The sequence below is a fragment of the Lissotriton helveticus genome, chromosome 10, assembly GCF_964261635.1.
Source record: "Lissotriton helveticus chromosome 10, aLisHel1.1, whole genome shotgun sequence".
In the NCBI taxonomy this organism is placed as follows: domain Eukaryota; kingdom Metazoa; phylum Chordata; class Amphibia; order Caudata; family Salamandridae; genus Lissotriton; species Lissotriton helveticus.
Genome location: NC_136071.1, coordinates 911,522,685 through 911,541,295, shown reverse-complemented (window position 1 = coordinate 911,541,295; position 18,611 = coordinate 911,522,685). Strand labels below are relative to the sequence as shown.

At 45.6% G+C, this 18,611-nt stretch overlaps 1 protein-coding gene across 2 annotated transcripts in view; it reads left to right on the top strand.

Annotated features, from left to right (window-relative positions):
- KLHL7 (kelch like family member 7) overlaps positions 1 to 18,611 on the top strand; it is a 255,900-nt gene that overhangs the window by 136,541 nt on the left and 100,748 nt on the right. For both annotated transcript variants that reach the window (XM_078663561.1, XM_078663560.1), the window contains exon 8: positions 9,240 to 9,480. In XM_078663561.1, coding sequence (XP_078519687.1) covers positions 9,240 to 9,480 — 241 coding nt within the window. The remainder of the gene's footprint in view (positions 1 to 9,239; positions 9,481 to 18,611) is intronic.

The following is an 18,611-nucleotide window of genomic DNA, read 5'->3' as shown; positions in this document are numbered from 1 at the left end:
GATGTTCAAGATCTGAAGGCCCCAGAAACAATTAAATAAATTTTCAAGTACCCTTGAACTTATGCTATTGAAGCACTTAGTGTTACTAGTGGATAGTCCCATGTTGTGCTGGGCAACGTTTTTTCCCTTCGTTTTTGCTTCACTAAATTTCACCATTTGTGCAGGCAAGCGTTTGTGTGGCATATTGCACCCAGACCTATTGGCTTTACCAATGCTTTTGTAACATAGAATGTAATTAAGGTAGCACAAAACAGTATCGTGGCATTTTTTCCATAAATTCAACCACTGCACTTGTGTTGCAAATTGTTTTATTTGACCCACCAAGTCTACCTCCTAGTTGCCATCCCATACCTGCGTTCCACCACCTATGCATGTGCTTTTTAAGTGTTGTTCACATATTTCGGTACCAGGCAGAGGAAATCCATTTATTTCTTCTAGCGCTGTGTTAGGAGTCCTTTCCATGCATTAACAACACTTTTCTGTCCCCTTTTTAGGTCTCGCTGGCGTTGCAGCGCGAAGCGCTGCCGCCTACGAGACTTATAGCCACCTTGCTAGGTCGCAAGGGAGTCAGAGCTGTGCACGAGCCGCTTCAGACCTGTGCCGACTCAGGTCTGTTAACGCCAACGTGCACGCTCACGGCGTCCTCCCGCGTCTCTTCCGAGGCGTGCTCCACGCCGACTTGCGGTGTGCGTGCTCCAGCGTTTCTGTGGCCGTAGGTAGACGGCATCTGGTAAGTGAGGGCCGGGGGGGTTTGTTTGCTTGTTTAATTCAGGGAATTGTTTTATTGGCGCGCACCCGCCACCCCCTCCCGCTCCAACATAGCCTGTCGTAAAATTGCTAAACATGTGAAATCCACGCCTGGGTTTTCAAATCACCCGGTTGAGGCACGGAAAGCAGCCCTTTCGGCAAACGCCAGGTAGTAATGGTGGGCATGGCTAGGACAACGTTCGTTGGATCCATTTTGACCAGTCAAGTTCAACAAACGCTGACCTCCCCGGCCGCATCAGATGTTGGAAAACGCCTGTGGTTTCTTTGTCAGCCCAAAGGGTGAAGGTTGGATCATCTGCATATTGTACCTTGCTTTCATGCTCACATGGTATCCAAAACGCTCCGAAGGCTTCTTTCTGTGTGCTGTTCCTGCATGTACTGCCTCTGATGTACGTCGCTCTTTAGAGCTTCCTGAGGCCAGACTTGTTATATGCTTGTGTCAAACCTATTTTGCCCTCTTTTTTGAAGAAAGGGGCAGTAGATTCTGGCTACCAGATTGGTCATACTGAGCGCCTACAGTAAAATTGTGCACCATGCTGCTCTTGGTGCAGAGAAATGGGACTTACTTATGCCTTTGTGCAGACTGTTGCTTCTTGACTGTTCAGAAGGAAATGTCCACCATGAAACTATGCCATGTATTATGAAATGTATCTTCAAGCATTTGCTTGCAGGCTTTTTCCAACCCTCCGAGGATTGTCCATTTCTTTACTGTGGATTAGTAAAGGTATTGTGAAATATTAATGTATAGGGATAAAAGTAATTACACTAAGGGTAGCATTCAGGTACTTCTAAACAGCCAGAATTGGTTGTTGGTTTAAAACTTGTCATGACAGGAAGAATAGCGGCTGAGTTAGCAGCAACTTTGCTGTTCTGATGCAGGTTCTCAACAGTGGTGGCCAGCAATATAGCAGGCAAGTAATAAGAACCGGAGCAGTCCTCTTCAAAAGGTGAGGCCCGGATTCTGACAGACCATTTATGGCACTCGAATTTTGTAGTAGTGTAGCATCGCTCCTTTTTATTAAGAGAGCCCGATTGTGAGATTTGGTTTTAGTGCAGGATGGTGGGGAGGAACAAGTATCCCTCTTGTAGCACTCGACTTTCTAGTAGTAAAGGAGAGCAGTCCAAGACCTACTTGTTGGTGCAAGTTAGCAGTCGTTAACACATTGTTCTCTCATTTCTTGTTCTTTGTAAAAGTACATTTATTACACGCTATTAAATATGCATTATAAATATAGACCTATTGGTGCGATGCCCTTAACACGTCCTCTTGGTTGTCTTGAACCCCCCCATAATCACTACCACTCACCGATGCTTGATGCAGTTTCACAATATAAGGGATGTCAGTTTAAATAATGCAGGGCTACACTGGCTTTGTCAAGGGTCGCGGGGTTGGCGCATACTCCTCACATTTCACCATTCCTGTCATTGCACTCTACCGTTTACAAATGCAGTCATCAGTATATGTGTAGAAGTAATTACCTGTTAAATCGCAACTAATAAGGCATCACATCAACAACAAAGATGTTGGAATATATTTTCTGTCTGTGTAAAGCAGCCACAGAAATATACTAGGAGTCGCTGCATTTCCAAGTTTAGTAGCAAAAAGGTCAGCTTTGGGAATGTTAAAAAGGAATGGGAGCTTCTCCAAAGAGTTGTGTTCTAGCTGCCACCGGGGCCATATGTTGACTTGTGGAAACCTTCTAGGAGGGGTTGCTTCACCGTGTACCCTCGTCCCACATCATATAAACGGTGGTGATGCCCCTACCTAGACTGGCGCACCAGTAGTAGAAAGTCTAGCTCTTGCAGTTGTCTACTGGGCACAGGTCAGCACTCCAGTTAAATAAAATGAGATGTAAACGTGGTTATTTGTATTATCCAGAGTGGTAGCAGGCACAGATGAGTTAAGTGATTTGAAAGGCACAGATGAGTGAAGAGTGGTTTGAAGTTTCGGTCAGAATACCTTATTCAGTCCTGGTGAAGGGAGCTGAGCGAAAAACCGAAGTTGGTAAAAAAAAACTCTGGGACAAATATTGCACAAAACTGTACAAAGCATGAGGGGGTGGCATTAAAGTTAATGGAAAAAGTGGTTTCAATGAAGAAATGTGAACTAAAATTGGTGCTAAGAGTCCACGGATATTTGAGTTTTCAATGCAAGGTGTTTTGCAAACAGATGGTTTTGTCCATGATTGTGGCAAGAAAGCTGTACCATAGAAACAGAGCGACAGAGTTTGAAGAGAGATATGATCATATGGCCGATAATCCTAGAGGAGTATAACCGTGTGGCTGCATAATGATCCAGTTGCTTGTTGAGCTGAGACATATTTGGAAATTGGTAGGAGAGGGATTATAGCGTAGTGGAAAGCACAGTGGAATGAAGAGGATGTGCTTCAGTCCTGGAAGCACAGAACTATAGCATACATTCCTGGAATTCTTTCTAGTGGTACACACAATGAGACTGTGGGAGAATCATACAGTGAAGTTTATGGTGGACTATGAGGCCATTGTTAGAATCACTAGCATTTTCAAAGATAAATAGCCTTGACGTTCTTAGATGTGGAGTTAAGAAAAATGCTTCACGATATTGTGAGTGCATAAACTGGATACACCGTTTTGACTGGAATAACAACAAATCAATATTGTGGTACGGGACCTGAAGTGTGAAATCAATTTGGCTTTAGCTTCTTACAGTTCATCCACATAAATTTCATTTGTCAGGGACTGTGCCGTTTATTTTTAATTTAAACCACTAATTTTTCATGGGGTCGACGTACTTTCCAGCATGTTACCACATGCACAACAGTAACATATCTGTACCAACAACAGTACATGTTAAAGAGGAAAAACTGCCCCCCCCCCCGCCATCGTTGCTTGCTATTCAGTATTGTCATATACTTATCTTCAAACACATTTCCTACCCGGAAGCAATTGGTACAGTCTACAGCATTGATCATCGAAGTACGGCCCATACAGCCCCCTGGTCAATTGCAGCTCTGGGCTGCTGTTTACTCTACTCCACACTAAGCCTAAAAAAATGTTAAACTGTCGAATGTTTGTTTAAAGGTTAATTGATATTAAAGAAACGAAGTACTAGGGAGTTCTACACAGCTTAACTTTAGGAACACCTTTAAGACCTCTTGCAGCGAAAGTGTAAAAATATGATAATTTCTCTTCAAGTTTTATTTCATTAACATATAGAACCGTTTGATTTAAGTACATCAGATTATCAGTGCATTGAGAATTTTTTTTTTAAAGTGATCGTTTTCAAACATGATTTTAGAAATGTAAATTCTCTCCAACCCCACACCCTGACATCAATGCCAATAGTAAAATAAAGAGACAAGCCAGTTTTTATGTGCACTTTTTAATTGGGAAGAAAAGGGGTGGTAAGTGAAGTAAAACAACTACCCTGGATCACACGATTTGGTAAAGTGGGGAAGTTAGGATTTATCCCAGTTTTCTGGTTTCTGATAGTGCAATTCAGCCGTTGGATGTATATGCTTCGCTTCCCTTACATCCACCTGACCTCCTTATCACCCCCAACCCAGCCGCAACTGCTGGCATCAGTGTGACCCTCTATCATACCACACTTTCTGGCCCTTGGGAAAATATTTGAGGGTACCCATGGTCTACAGTGTCCACATCCGTGATCCATGTATTTTTCCACCTTACAATGTCTGTCTCCTATTCCCCAGCTTCATCAACCGGCCTGGCCCGACAATCTGACATCTGCTTCCACGAAGCCAGGTCTTTCCTTACATGTTTCATTCCTTCTGCCACTGCCCACTCCAATATATTGTGCAGCTAATCAACATAAACGGAGGTCTGCGCTAATCAACATAAACGGAGGTCTGAGCTCGCTTCAATTTAATGGCTAAGGGTCTTTTTGCTAGTAGCAAACCCAGCATTAACAAGCATTTGCAATGCAATAGGTCTCGCATTAGGAAAGTGTGAGCTATTGGTATTGTAAATGACAATTTTTTTAAATATGTGTTGACTTTGAAAATATATAAATTAATAGCATTGTTATTCACAAAGCCAATAGCTTACACTTTCCTAATGCGAGTCCTATTGGCTATGGCAATGCTTTTTGGTAGCAAGCAAGGACAGTGCTGTTGAGTGATGATGTGGTTGGGCTGAGTGATGTGGTGGTGTTCGTGTATCATTTTTAGTTGGGGGACACTCCTCTTCACACGTATTGTACAGACCTACACCGACAATGTGTGTAGGCACACTGTAAAAACAGCAGTGTATACAACTGTGTTTAGTGCAGTGAAACAGGTTGTGCCACGTCACTCTGGGATACCCACCACGTCACTCTGGGACACCCACCATGTCACTCTGGGACACCCACCACGTCACTCTGGGACACCCACCACGTCACTCTGGGACACCCACCACGTCATCACTCGGCACCACAACAGCACTGTCCTTGCTTCCTACCAACAAGCATTGCCATAGCCAACAGGACTCACATTAGGAAAGTGTAAAGCTATTGACTGTGTGAATAACAATGCTATTCATTTATATATTTTCAAAGCCAACACATTTAAAAAAAATGTGTGATTTACATTACCAATAGCTCACATTTTCCTAATGCGAGACCTATTGCATTGCAAATGCTTGTTCTCATATGTGGTGTTTGGTGCTAAAAGTAGTATTTTGCATTAAATTACTTGAGACTTATTCTTTTATTTCTATTAGGAACTTGAAGGTCCCTGTCGAGGCCCACTTTCTCCTTTCCTCCATATCCTCCATATTTAACTTCAAGAGACTCTCCTTCAAGGACTGGTGGCTTAAACATCTTACCATTTTGGGAGCCCTTCTGTGTAAAGTTCCCATTATATTCTTATTGTTTTGGAATGGTGTTCTACAGAATTAGATACTTCCGACAGAGGATTACCAGTAAAGCAGTAACATAAATTCCCTTTTAATTTTTATATTTCTACCTGTGTATCAGTTTATTGTTGTTGCTATCCACGTAGCCCTCTCTTGTAGTTCAGCTGCCTGGATGCCATTTACGGTTCTCCTGTTTAGTTATCTATGTGACAAGCTTGCTTTTTCATATTAACACGTGGAATGTCCATCTCCTTGATTTCAGAACCAGCTCTGCATAGCTAAACTGTGCTTAAGCTGAGAGACCACCAAGAAATCCTAAGGCAGGGATTGTTATATTTTCAAATCTTCTGTTTTTTAAGTGCATAGTACATTACCTGTCTCATCCTCTACGGGATGAACATACCACATGTTGTAGCAGCAGTAGCAGGCTGCAAGAACTTGTGCAAGTGTTAGCCTCTGATTGAAGTCTGATGCCCCATAGCGTCCTATATTACTCAGCATGACTTCTGTACACTAAGTGAATTAATTTTCATTTGCTTACCTTGAACCTAGTTGCCAGATCCTAGACTTGTTGCCAAGTTCTAGTTTGTGCAACATTTTGTAATGATCTTATCTGTCAATCATATGACAGATTTTTCTGTCATCTGCAAATTTACCGACCTTAACTGCAAGTTACAAGTACTGGGGACAGACTGAAAACTGATCTCCTTGGCTCCATGCTAACCATCACTTTTTCCTTACAATAAACTTATTTTACAGGAATCCTCCAGTTGGAAACTTGGTTTAATTATCTTGCTCTATTCTCTAGACTTTGTTTGCATGTTTGGAAGAGTCTTGTGACTGGTTTATATTTGTATTTAGCATTTATAAAGCACTACAATTACTCTTACTAGGGTGCCTTGACACTAGCAGAAACAATTATACTTAACACAAGCACAGAAACGACAAACCAGACCAGATTGATAAATTATTTGCAGATCGGAAATAACCAGGTCAAGTGGCTTCCTAAATTTCCCCAGGTCTGACTCTATGCATAAATGCAAACGCAAAAGATTTCATCCAGGTGCAGCTGCAGCCAAGAACAATCTTCCGCCATGGGTTTTGAACAAAAAATTTTAAACCACCAACCAGAACTGGTTCGCTAATCTCCGCAAACAGGCACAGATGTATCATTTAAATCTACAGCTTAAAGGTGTTTTATCTGGAGTTTACACAGCCTCTTGTGCCAAGCAAAGAGATTAAGAAAGAATATGTTTCTTTACTGGCATTCAGTGTGTGGAAAACTAAAACGGGTGTAATATGGGTCAGCTAATGAAAGCCATGCACTAGTCTGGCAGCAAAGTTTTAAATGAATTGCAGCTTTCGGAAAAAAAAAGCGGGTAGATCAAAGTTCATAGCATTACATTACAGATGGCAATAAAAACATTTTTGGTGGTTTACATTAATCACATTTCCCAATCTGCATTCATTATTTTCCTGGTTACCAGTCTAAAGTCTCATTTAGATTTTTCAGGCATGAAATCCATTTTTCCTATCATTCTATGTTGTCATCCATTTTATTTAATGCACTGGTATAGTCTTTCCTTTGTAAGTAATGTTATTAATTGTCCAACACATATCTGGAGCACTGGATTATAGTACCCACCATCTCCTTATATCTGATTTTATGTAGAGTTGCTCATCATGCCTGCTTTATTTGTATTTCTTTGCCTCCGACTAGCGATTAAATGAATTGATTGGTGGCACTTCCACCTGTTTACCCAACTCCTTTACAGTATCCACAGGCCCAATTTTGTTAGTCATCTTAAAACTTGATTGCTTTAAAACAAATATTTTGTAAAGAAACTGGCACCAGCTTCTTCACTGCTCTTCAGCAGGCCACTTGTGCCAGTCATCGTTGCTTTGTTAATGCTGAAAGAAAAGTATTACTTCATTGGCACAATAAGGCCCCCAGATTATCTCCTTTCTTTGACATATTTCAAATAGTTTTGAATCGTTGAAGGTTTATCAATATTCTGATGTTTACACCTTGCTGCCCTGCTTCTTTGATTAGTCAAACCTGCTTTTCTGACTTCCATTGTTGTGATCCTTTGACTTCTTTGGCTTCCCTTTTCCTGTGGCCTTTTGAATACCATAGAGCAGTGTTTCCCAAACTGTGGGTCGTGACCCACTGGTGGGTCACAAGCCAATTTTAGGTAGGTCGCGAAAGTCCAAGAAATAAATAAAGATTCCTTTGAATTCTGAATTTAAATTGGCACATTTGCTATGCTCAAAGACAGAGGTCAAATGTCAGGCTGTCTTCTGACAAATTGCTGCTTATTTTTTAACATTTTGATTGGGGTTTACAAGCTCCTCTCACTTAGCAGTCAGAGATAAAAAAAAAGTAAAGTGAAGTATGTAACAATCTTGCTGGGGTAAAGGGAGTGTGAAAGGAAAGGCTGTAGGATGTCATTCTTTTGTCACACAACAAAATGTAAATAGCAGTAAGCTTACTTTTATCAGTACAACTGTATGTCTATGTTAACTTAGTGGCCATTTCAATAGAAAATGTGCATCTGTAAATGACAGTGTGCTACTATACGATGCTTGAGTTACATTAAGAAAATCACCCACCTCATGTCCATTAAAGCTAGGTGGGTCGCAAAAGTTTGTTGTTGTAAAAAGTTTATGAAGCACTGCCATGGAGACTTATCTTCTGGCTTGTAATTAGCTCCTTAGCACAAAGGCATGGATGCCTCAAGCTAAAAACCGCTCGCAAACGGGCAGGTTCTCAGAATCTGCCCCTTTGCGACCGGTATTTTTGCATTTGGGATGCATCATCCCAAATGCAAAAATCGCAATTTAAGAAATCATAAATTTGCGATTACTTAAATTGCTATTGCATTTAAGGAATCTCAAATTGAGATTCCTTAAATGCAATGCATTAAAGTTAAAAAATTAGTGATTTCGCTAATAGGGGGAGCAAATTACCATGAAGTTGAACTTCATGGTAATTTGCAAAAACTTTGAAAAATGCACTAAAGTGCATTTTTCAAAGATCCATTTTACACACAAACATGCCCTTAGGGCATGTGTGTGTGCAAGATGTACCCATATGCAGATTTCAGGGGTGCAACAGGGTGTCCGTTTGACACCCTGACTCCCTTGAAATTGCAATCTCAATTTGCGATTCTCTAATTGAGAATCGCAAATTGAGAAAGTCTTCCCATTCATTCCTATGGGCCTCTAGGCCCATAGGAATGGGAATACATTTTCCAACTTTATCCTCAATGACTGCTGATCCTACTGATTTTCCTGATTTGTTCTGGCCCATTAGTCTCAGGTCATTTCTGTCATGGTTTCTCTAAAACTGTCCCCATTTTGTAAGGTGAGATCCATAGTGCCTCATTGTGTGTTGGCTTTGTTAGTAGCGCCCTATATCTTGAAATCAAGACACATGATCCGAGTTCAGGTAGAGAAACTGGGTCTAAAATGAATACTTAACTAACTTTAACCTTAGTTTCATGGCACTGCACATCCACCCTTTTGTTTGCAGATACTTCTGCTTGCAGTTAGAGAAATGCAAACTGTCACATCCCATGTGAGTTCAATCCCTAGTAATATTTGCTGTTTATTGTTTTACATTTTTATTTCAGGATTACAGCTGGACAGACATCCGATGCCCCTTCGAAAAGCGGAGAGATGCTGCTTGTGTTTTTTGGGATAATGTTGTCTATATATTAGGAGGTTCCCAGCTCTTCCCAATAAAACGAATGGATTGTTACAATGTAGTGAAGGACAGCTGGTATTCTAAATTGGGACCTCCAACTCCTCGAGACAGTCTAGCCGCCTGTGCTGCAGAGGGCAAGATTTACACATCGGGTGGCTCTGAAGTAGGTAAGATATCGTTGGAGGATTTGTATATAATTTGAACAAGTTTGCCAATAAATTGATAAGCACAGGTCAGCCTCGAATACGCAAGTGCTTCAGGTGAAAAATGAATAGTAATTGCTTTGTCACGCTGTTGGCATATATATTTTTTTTTAACACCACAGATTTCTACAGTTCTTACAATAGGTAGACTACAACTGTTTTTTGGCTGAGTGAATGTGACATCTTCAACTCTTAGTATGTCCATCCTTTCCTCAAGGACCTTCTAAGATTGAAGGCGCAAAGCCTGAAGTCCACTTCTTCAGGACTTAATTCAGGATGTCAAACAAGAGTCTTTAACCATTTCATCCTCGTCCTTGAAAGCTGGATTAAACCGTTCCGTAAAGCTCCTCCTTAACTGAAGCCGAGCATACTTTACTGCGCAATATTTTAACTGCAGCAACCCTTCATTGGCTTTTTACAAGGCCATAGCCATCAAACTACAGGGAAGATGGATTGCTGGGTGACTTCTATTTAAGGAAGATAAATACTATTCTGATCAACTCTTGTAGAACACTTACCAGCTTACGTAAGTTGCTAGAACAGAATCCCAAGTACACAACAATACACAGGCAACAGCCTAAGAACCCTGGGCTCTTGTAGGACAATCCAGCTCCACGGTCTCATTTTATTGTGCAGGGCAAGGATTCAGCCACCATTGGTATGAACCTGTTAGAATAACATGTAAATCAGATAGAGACTTCTAGCCGCAGATTCCTTACCTCAAATTTTCCCTAGGTGTCAGACTGGATCCGGAGATTTTTCTTGGACAGTACCCCTGCGCTCCGGTAGATGGCATTGTTTGACTCCACGTGGCCTGGTCCACGCCAGAAGGGACATACACAGTGTCCATATAGGCACCACCACAGCGCGCTGACGTCCATTCTTTCTTACCATGGCAGTCAGTGCACATTCGGAGAGAGCTTCCCTTTGCCATATTTTGACTAACTTTTTGTGAAAGTCTTTCCCTGGTGTGGCAGGAGTGTCAATTAGGAAGGCCAGCTTCAAGCCCTGGGCCACCTGTCACCGATCGATGTCGGTGACCTTGTTTGCCTCGAGTGCGACCACAATATGAAGACCTGCGTCGACTGTTGTGCGATGAATCTGGAGGCCTTGAGGAATTGGTCCCCCAAGCTCCTGGCAGCTTGACATGCGACACTGCAACGGTCTCGATCCAGGTCAAGAGGAAGGTCCCGTGATCTGTCGTGTAGCCAAAGTTCCATGCCACACTAGAAGTAGACGGTTTGCTCTGGCCAGCCTCTTCGGAGACCAGGCAGATTCAGTGCTGGAGTGCTTTGAGGACATCTACAGCCCCAATCCACATTGAGTTCCTTTTGTGGCCACTTGTATACGCTCCCAACCACCACAGCTCACAAGCTTTCTAACCAACGTCTGGCTGAGGGCGCCGCACCGACCGACTCTGTGAGTCAATCATGCAGAAGTCGGGCCAGTCCATCACCCCCATTGCTGCTGCAGCCTCCAAACCCGTATAGTTTACCCTCTTACCATCATGGGCACCCAGTGTGAGGCAGGATACACCATCACCTGCCACTCTGAAGGTCTATACCATCAGACCGATGTGTTCTCCAAATTGTCCAGAGGGGATACTTCCTTTCCTTCTTGACTACCCCCCACCCATACCACCTACTCTCCAACTGGATAACCAAATACAAGGGCATCACGTTCTGTGTTCCTAGCCTTGGACAGATTGTACAAGCAACATAATATGGCTTTCTAAGAAAGAGACTGCATGTTCCATAACTTCTCGGTACATTATTGTGTAAGTGTAAAACATGTAAAAAGTCACCATTAGAAAAAGATAGAAGCTAAAAGGTACACTGAGAGCTTTCATATCTGAGCATCTATCCAGACCAGCTTGGTTCTACATACCAGTTCCTACTTGCTACCGAAAGGCGTCACCCCTTTTCACATAGGCCAGTCCATTACCTTGCCTACTTTTTACGCTCCGCCACATCCGTCCAAGGAAAAGGAGCCACTTCACCGCCTGGACCCAAAAAGAACACTGTCGTTCTACCTTGAGTGCACAAAAGAGTTCCGGGTGGACAACCAACTCTTCGTTGGATATGTAGAAGCGAAGAAGGGCTAGGCAGTTCAGAAACCGATCATCTCCAGTTGGATCATGCTCTGCATTAAGATCTGCTACTCACTGGCCAAATAGCAGCCCACTTATGGTTTATGTGCTCGTTCCACTAGAGCTAAAGCTGCGACCACTGCACTAGCATGCAAAGTTCAGGTCCTGGACATCTGCCAGCCAACACGTGGGCATCTGTGCACCTTTACCAAACACTACTGCCTGGACTGTCGGGTCCGTAGGGATGGGCATTTTGCCCTTTCGGCCCTAGAGGACATTGTAGTCTAAAATGGGTCTCACAGAGCCACCTCTAGAGAGGTATTCTTTGGGTATCTATTCAAAGGTAAGGAACCTGCGCTAGAAATCTCTGTCAGATAAGACATTACTGAAGGTAAGTAACTAGTTCTTTAAGGCTAGATGTTGATGTGTAGATACCTATGTGTTTCCTACCCTCCCTCTTAACTTGACTACCTATAACACAGACCATGCATGTAGATTCCTACCTTGTACATAATTAGAAACCATGAAATTGAAAACATTTAATGAAATGAACATTTTCATGTGAGTCCCTTGAATTGTGTACACTGTGGCCATTTTGAAGCCTTTTTGTTTTTCTTTACACCATACCCATATTTATTTACTAAGTGTACGCCATATGATCATCAGGCTCTTTTTAACATAATTTTTGGCTCAGTTTATATATGAGAGGTTGGTCATGGTCTTCTCTCTATTACATTGAAATACTTTTGGTATGGAATGAATCATATTTGCTTCTTATTCATTTATATGTTTCTTTTTCTCAACACAACAATTGTTTAATCTGATATTTCTAACACAGGAGCCACTGTTCCTTAGCATACAAACTACTTTTGCAACAATAGGCTGAGGCAAATTATCTTGGAAGACACTGGCATAGCCCTTTAATGCCAGGATATGTTTGGCGCAATCCCAGGGCTGTATGATTCTTGCCCACATGTGTGTGAATTAGAATATCCCTATAATCTTCAGATCTTCTTCAGACAAGTCATTCATCAATATTTGGAAAAGATCAGAGCACTATAGATTGCAGAGATATTTCAAGAAAACTCTTCAATAAATGATAACTTTGTTGGCACCAGGGTGATTTAGTTGGCACCAGGGTTGTGCAGAGTTGTACAACATCACTTGTACTCAAGTTTGCCTGTAAACTCTGCAAACGTCATGAGGGTGCAAATTTTATTTGGGGTCTGTGTTGCCAAATACACTGGCAAGTGCTGCATAGCCTTTCTTGTGTGATGTAGATCATAGCTGAGGTTCTCTATAGGTGTAATTCCTGTACTTTCTTTTTAGGAGCTATAATAATGCTAAGGAGTGTATCTTTGTAAGCTGAAAGAAAGGTTTCATACTGAATAAAATGCCTGTAACCTTCATCCCTTGCTGGAATTCTTTCCAGCATGGGATATGAAATAGTGTATTGTGCAGCATCTCATGCCTATAGATTAGTAAACAATAATCTCTGCAGACTTATCAGGTTCCCCTGCAGATTTTTCCGGATATGCAGTTTACGGTAAAGGTTGATGCAGGAAACTGGATTTTTGTTGCAGTAGTTCCCCTCCCTCACTTTTTGTCTGGTATTTGATGCAACTTTGACTGGAGTGCACTGAGTTCCTGCTAGCCAAGTTCCCAGTGCCAATGTTCTTTGCCCAAAACAATGAAAATGGCCAATTGATCCCCAACTGACCAGACCTTCAGCACCTCTGTAAGTCCACAGTAAGTCGTACCTCTGGTACCTAGGGCATAGGTACTAAAGAGGGTCCCTAAGAGCTGCAGCATATATTTTGTGCCACTCTATGGGACCCAGCGCCAAACTCCTGCAGACTGCCACTGCAGGCTCAGTAACAAGGTGCTCTAAAAAGTGAAAACACAACACTCACACCTGTGTGTCATGTCCCCTAACACTGTGTGTAATATTTATAACCACCCTTACATCAGGCCTTACAGACCTAATGCAGGTTGCATTATATTACAAATGAGGACATATCTGCATGAGCATATATGCCCACGTGCTGGCCAGTTCCATTACTGACATTTCAAGTGAAGAGAGAAGCCATCTAAGGTATTTACTGGCCATTGATCAAAAAGAGTTTTTCAGCTACATAATGGCTATCAAACACCTCATAATAATAAACCCACACTGATTCCATTGATGGATCTATTAATAAATGCACCCAGAGGGCACCTTAGAGGTACCCCCTGAAAACCTACCGACCTCTAGTGTATTGGCTTACTGGTCATGTCCAGCCACAGAATCGATTCTGGTTTCCGGAGGGGAGAGCCCACGCTCTCTGCAGTCAGAAACAAAAGCCTGCTGTGGCAAGAGATGTTATTAACTCCTCCAAGAAGGCTGGCTAGTAAATCATCATATCAAGACAGGAGGCTCCAGAGGCCGCCACCACCTTTTATATGCGACCCTGGCTTCCCCCAAACAGGGGAAATGCCACCCCCTGACCAGGGCCCACTTAACACCAGGGCAGGTGGGAAAATTAGCTAGTCTGGATGTGTTAGCCCTCTGGCTAGTCTCACCCTTAAGGTGGGCTACCTAAAGTGAACACGACTAGGAAAATTCCACCAGCTTGGTTTTTGGTGGAATTGGTTCCTCTAGGTCACGGGTACTCATAGTACGGCCCGCCAGCGGCCTAGCAAGCCTTCCTTGGAGGCCCGCAGACCTTGCAGACATCGTACCCGTGTTTTAAAAAACAAATGTAAGTGTCTGTAAACACTGCCGGTTGCAGCAGCGCAACTCTGAGAGACTCTGCTGATCTGTGGGGGCCCGGCGATCGCAGCCATAGTCAGAGTGGAGATGCAGGGACCTAAGAAGAGGTGAAATACAACAAAGCCTCATTAACATGCAAATGGTCTTTTAAAAACCTGTAAAGTGCTCGGGAGCGGCTGTGTGTGTGCCCGGAAAGCTGTCTCAGCCTGGGCACACACAGGCAGGGTGAGATGACAGACGGTGACAGAGTAAGGTAGAGGGAGGGAGATAGAGGGAGAGAGAGCGAGGGAAAGGGAGGGCGGGAGAGGGAGACGGAGGGAGGGATGAAAAGGGAGGAAGACAAAGGGAGACAGAGGGAAAGGGAGACAGAGGGAGAGGGAGAGGGAGGAAGGGAAAGGGAGGGAGAGGGATACGGTGAGAGGGAGACAGAAAGGGAGACAGAGAAAGGGAGAAGGAGGGAGACAGAGGGAGGGAGACGGAGGGAGAGAAGGAGGGAGAGAGGGAGGGAGGGAGAGGGAGACCGAGGGAGGGAGGGAGGGAGATAGACAGAGGGAGGGAGACAGACAGAGGGAGGAGGGAGACAGAGAGAGGGAGACGGACAGAGGGAGGAGGGATACAGAGAGAGGGAGACAGACAGCGAGAGGGAGACAGACACAGGAAGACAGACAAAGGGAGGAGGGAGACAGAAGGAGGGAGACAGAGAAAGGGAGAGGGATGGAGACAGAGGGTGACAGACAGAGGGAGACAGACAGAGGGAGGGAGACAGAGAGAGACAGAGGAAGGGAGACAGACCGAGGGATGGAGACAGACAGATGGAGGCAGAGGGAGACAGACAGAGGGAGGAGGGAGACAGACAGATGGAGACAGAGGGAGGGAGGGAGACAGACAGAGGGAGGAGGGAGACAGAGAGAGGGAGACAGAGAGGGAGACAGACAGAGGGAGGAGAGAGATAGAGGGAGGGAGACAGAGGAAGGGCGAGGGAGACAGAGAGCGGGAGACAGAGGGAGACAGACAGAGGGAGGAGGGATACAGAGAGAGGGAGACAGAGGGAGGGAGACAGAGGGAGGTAGAGGGAGAGAGATAGAGAAAGGGAGAGGGACGGAGACAGAGGGAGACAGACAGAGGGAGGGAAACTGAAGTAGACAGGCAAAGAGACAGATGGAGACAGAGGGAGGGAGACAGACAGAGAGAGGAGGGAGACAGAGAGGGAGACAAACAGTGGGAGGAGGGAGACCGATAGTGGGAAGAGGGATACAGAGGGAGTGAGACAGAGGAAGGAAAACAAAGGGAGGGAGACAAAGGGAGAGAGACAGAGGGAGGGAGACAGAGGGAGGGAGACAGAGGGAGGGAGACAAAGGAAGGGAGATAGAGGAAGGGAGACAGAGGGAGGGAGACAGAGGGAGGGAGACAGAGGGAGGGAGACAGACAGAGGGAGAAAGACAGAGGGAAGGAGACAGACAGAGGAAGACAGAGGGAGGAGGGAGACAGACAGATGGAGACAGAGGGAGGGAGAGGGAGACAGGGAGGGAGGGAGGGAGACCGACAGAGGGAGGAGGGAGACAGAGAGAGGAAGACAGAGAGAGGGAGACAGACAGAGGGAGAGGGAGGGAGACAGACAGATGGAGACCGAGGGAGAGGTATGGAGGGAGACATACAGAGGGAGGAGGGAGACAGCGAGAGGGAGACAGAGAGAGGGAGACAGAGGAAGGAGGGAGATAGAGGGAGGGAGGGCGAGGGAGACAGAGAGAGGAAGACAGAGAGCGGGAGACAGAGGGAGACAGACAGAGGGAGGAGGGAGACAGAGGGAGTGCGAGGGAGGGAGATAGAGAAAGGGAGAGGGACGTAGACAGAGGGAGACAGACAGAGGGATACAGACAGAGGGGGGAGACAGGGAGAGACAAAGGAAGGGAGACAGAGGGAGGGAGACAGCGGGAGAGGGAGGGATGGAGAGGGAGACAGAGAGAGGGAGGGAGGGAGGGAGGGAGACAGACAGAGGGAGGAGGGAGACAGAGAGAGGGAGACAGAGGGAGGAGGGATACAGACAGAAGAAGACAGATAGAGGGAGACAGACAGAGGAAGACAGATAGAGGAATGAGGGAGACATAGGAAGGGAGAGGGAGACAGAGGGACAGAGACAGAGGGAGGGAGACAGACAGAAGGAAGGAGACTGAGGGAGACAGAGGGAGGAGGGAGACAGACAGATGGAGAGGGAGGGGGAGGTAGAGGGAGACAGAGGGAGGGAGACAGACAGACAGAGGGAGGATTGAGACAGATAGGGAGACAGAGAGAGGGAGACAGACAGAGGGAGACAGACAGAGGGAAGGAGAGAAACAGAGGGAGGGAGACAGACAGAGGGAGGAGGGAGACAGACGAAGGGAGAGGGAGACAGAAAGAGGGAGACAAACAGAGTGAGACAGTCAAAAGGAGGAGGAGGGAGACAGAAAGGGAGAGGGAGGGAGATAGAAAGGGAGAGGAGGGAGACAGAGAAAGGGAGAGGGACGGAGACAGACAGAGGGGGACACAGAGGGAGACAGACAGGGAGACAGAGTGAGGGAGACGGAGGGAGAGAGAGGAAGACAGAGGGAGACGGAGAGAGAGGGAGAGAGAGAGAGAGAGAGAGAAAGAGAGAGAGAGATGTGTGTATGCCGGATCTGGTGGCTCAGTGGACGAAGGCGTCCTCTGCAGGGACCTGTGTTCAACCTCATGGTCACAGTTTTTTTTGTTGCTCTAGCTTCGCCTCCTCCCCCACTGACCCCGCCCTTACCGGTGCGGCCCTCGGACACAAACCACACTGTTAATTTGGCCCCCGAGAGAAAGTTTGTGAGTACCCATGCTCTAGGTCAATTTTATGCCCACAGGAAGTGGTCATGTTGAGGGTGTAGTCACCCTGAAGGTAGACGGACCATTGGCGACTACATAACTCTCCCTGTAATGCCCTGAAGAAGCAAGGTCCGGTTCATCGTCCTGCCACATACCAGGACTACCGACACTGCAGCTGCCCAAGAAGAGGGCGCCGTGCTCCTACAGGTCAGATCTGTCCTCCCTCCAAGTGTGGGGACGCCAGGACCGACTGGAGCCGTACAACACCAATACCAGGGGTACTGACCCCTTGCAGCAACCGAGGCTTGTGTCCAACCCAGACACCAGCGCTGAGGAAAACTGACCTGCACGTCGAGGGACAGTGAGACCCCCATCAAGAGTGGCTTAGCTGACTTGTTTGTACCTCTTCTGCAGAAACAACACAAAGTGAAAGCCTCCAACAGCTGCCACCGACACCTCAAACTAATTCTGCACCCGCGCCCCAGGCCGAGTCTGAGGGAGGTGACGGTGCCAACGAGGTCCTGAGACCCTCAAAGGCTGAGCCCATCCTTGGGTTTGCCTAAACTAGACTCCCAGTTGCCCCCTAATGCCTCTTTGTGCAGGTCCCCTCATCCACGAGTGTCTCCTGCAGCATGGACCAGATGTCAAAAGACACCAATAGACCCTACAGCCCAATGAGAACTGGGCAAACGGTGTGCCTACATGCCCAAGCATCTCAAGAAGTGAGCCCCCTAGGGGTTCACCTGGACTGCCCCCCCAGTCCGAGCTTGCTGCCTCTTTCTGACCAGACCGTTCGCCCTTGCAGTGAACAAGGCACCTGACGCCAAAATACTCCTCTGCACCAGGTCACCCCAGTGCCACCCGAGGTGACCTGCTGGTGTGGCCTTGGACCTTGCCCCATACTCGCCTTAACTCCAGGAGAAAGGTCCCGTAAGTCGCTGGCAAGTGCCCAAATGCAATACATGTTTTTCCCTCCCCATAGGATAACATTACTGCCCCAGAAATGGCACTGACAACTTTTTAAACATATAAAAATTCATATCTCGAAAAGAACTTACCCGATTTCGATGATCTTGGTATCTACATTTATATACAAATAATTGTCATTTTTAGGTTTCGCCTGCGAACAGCTGCGCAAGCAGCGTTTCGCGCAGGCGAAAAACTTTTGTTTACAAATATGTGGCTTATTCCTGCCTCTGTCTTCCATTGGCTAGCTCCATAAATGGAGGCTAGCCATTGGAAGAGAGAGGCGTCCGTCATTCACCGAGGTGATTCGTGGGCGTTCCTGCGATGTTTTTCTCATCCAGCCCCTTTTAGGACGTCAGTGCGGCGGTGGGCGGGGTTTATTTTTTGGGTCGTCGAGGTTTCATTTGGTCATTCCGCGGCTGACCGCCGCCGGAAGAAGTCCTGGTGAGTGCTCCCCTCCCCTCCCGC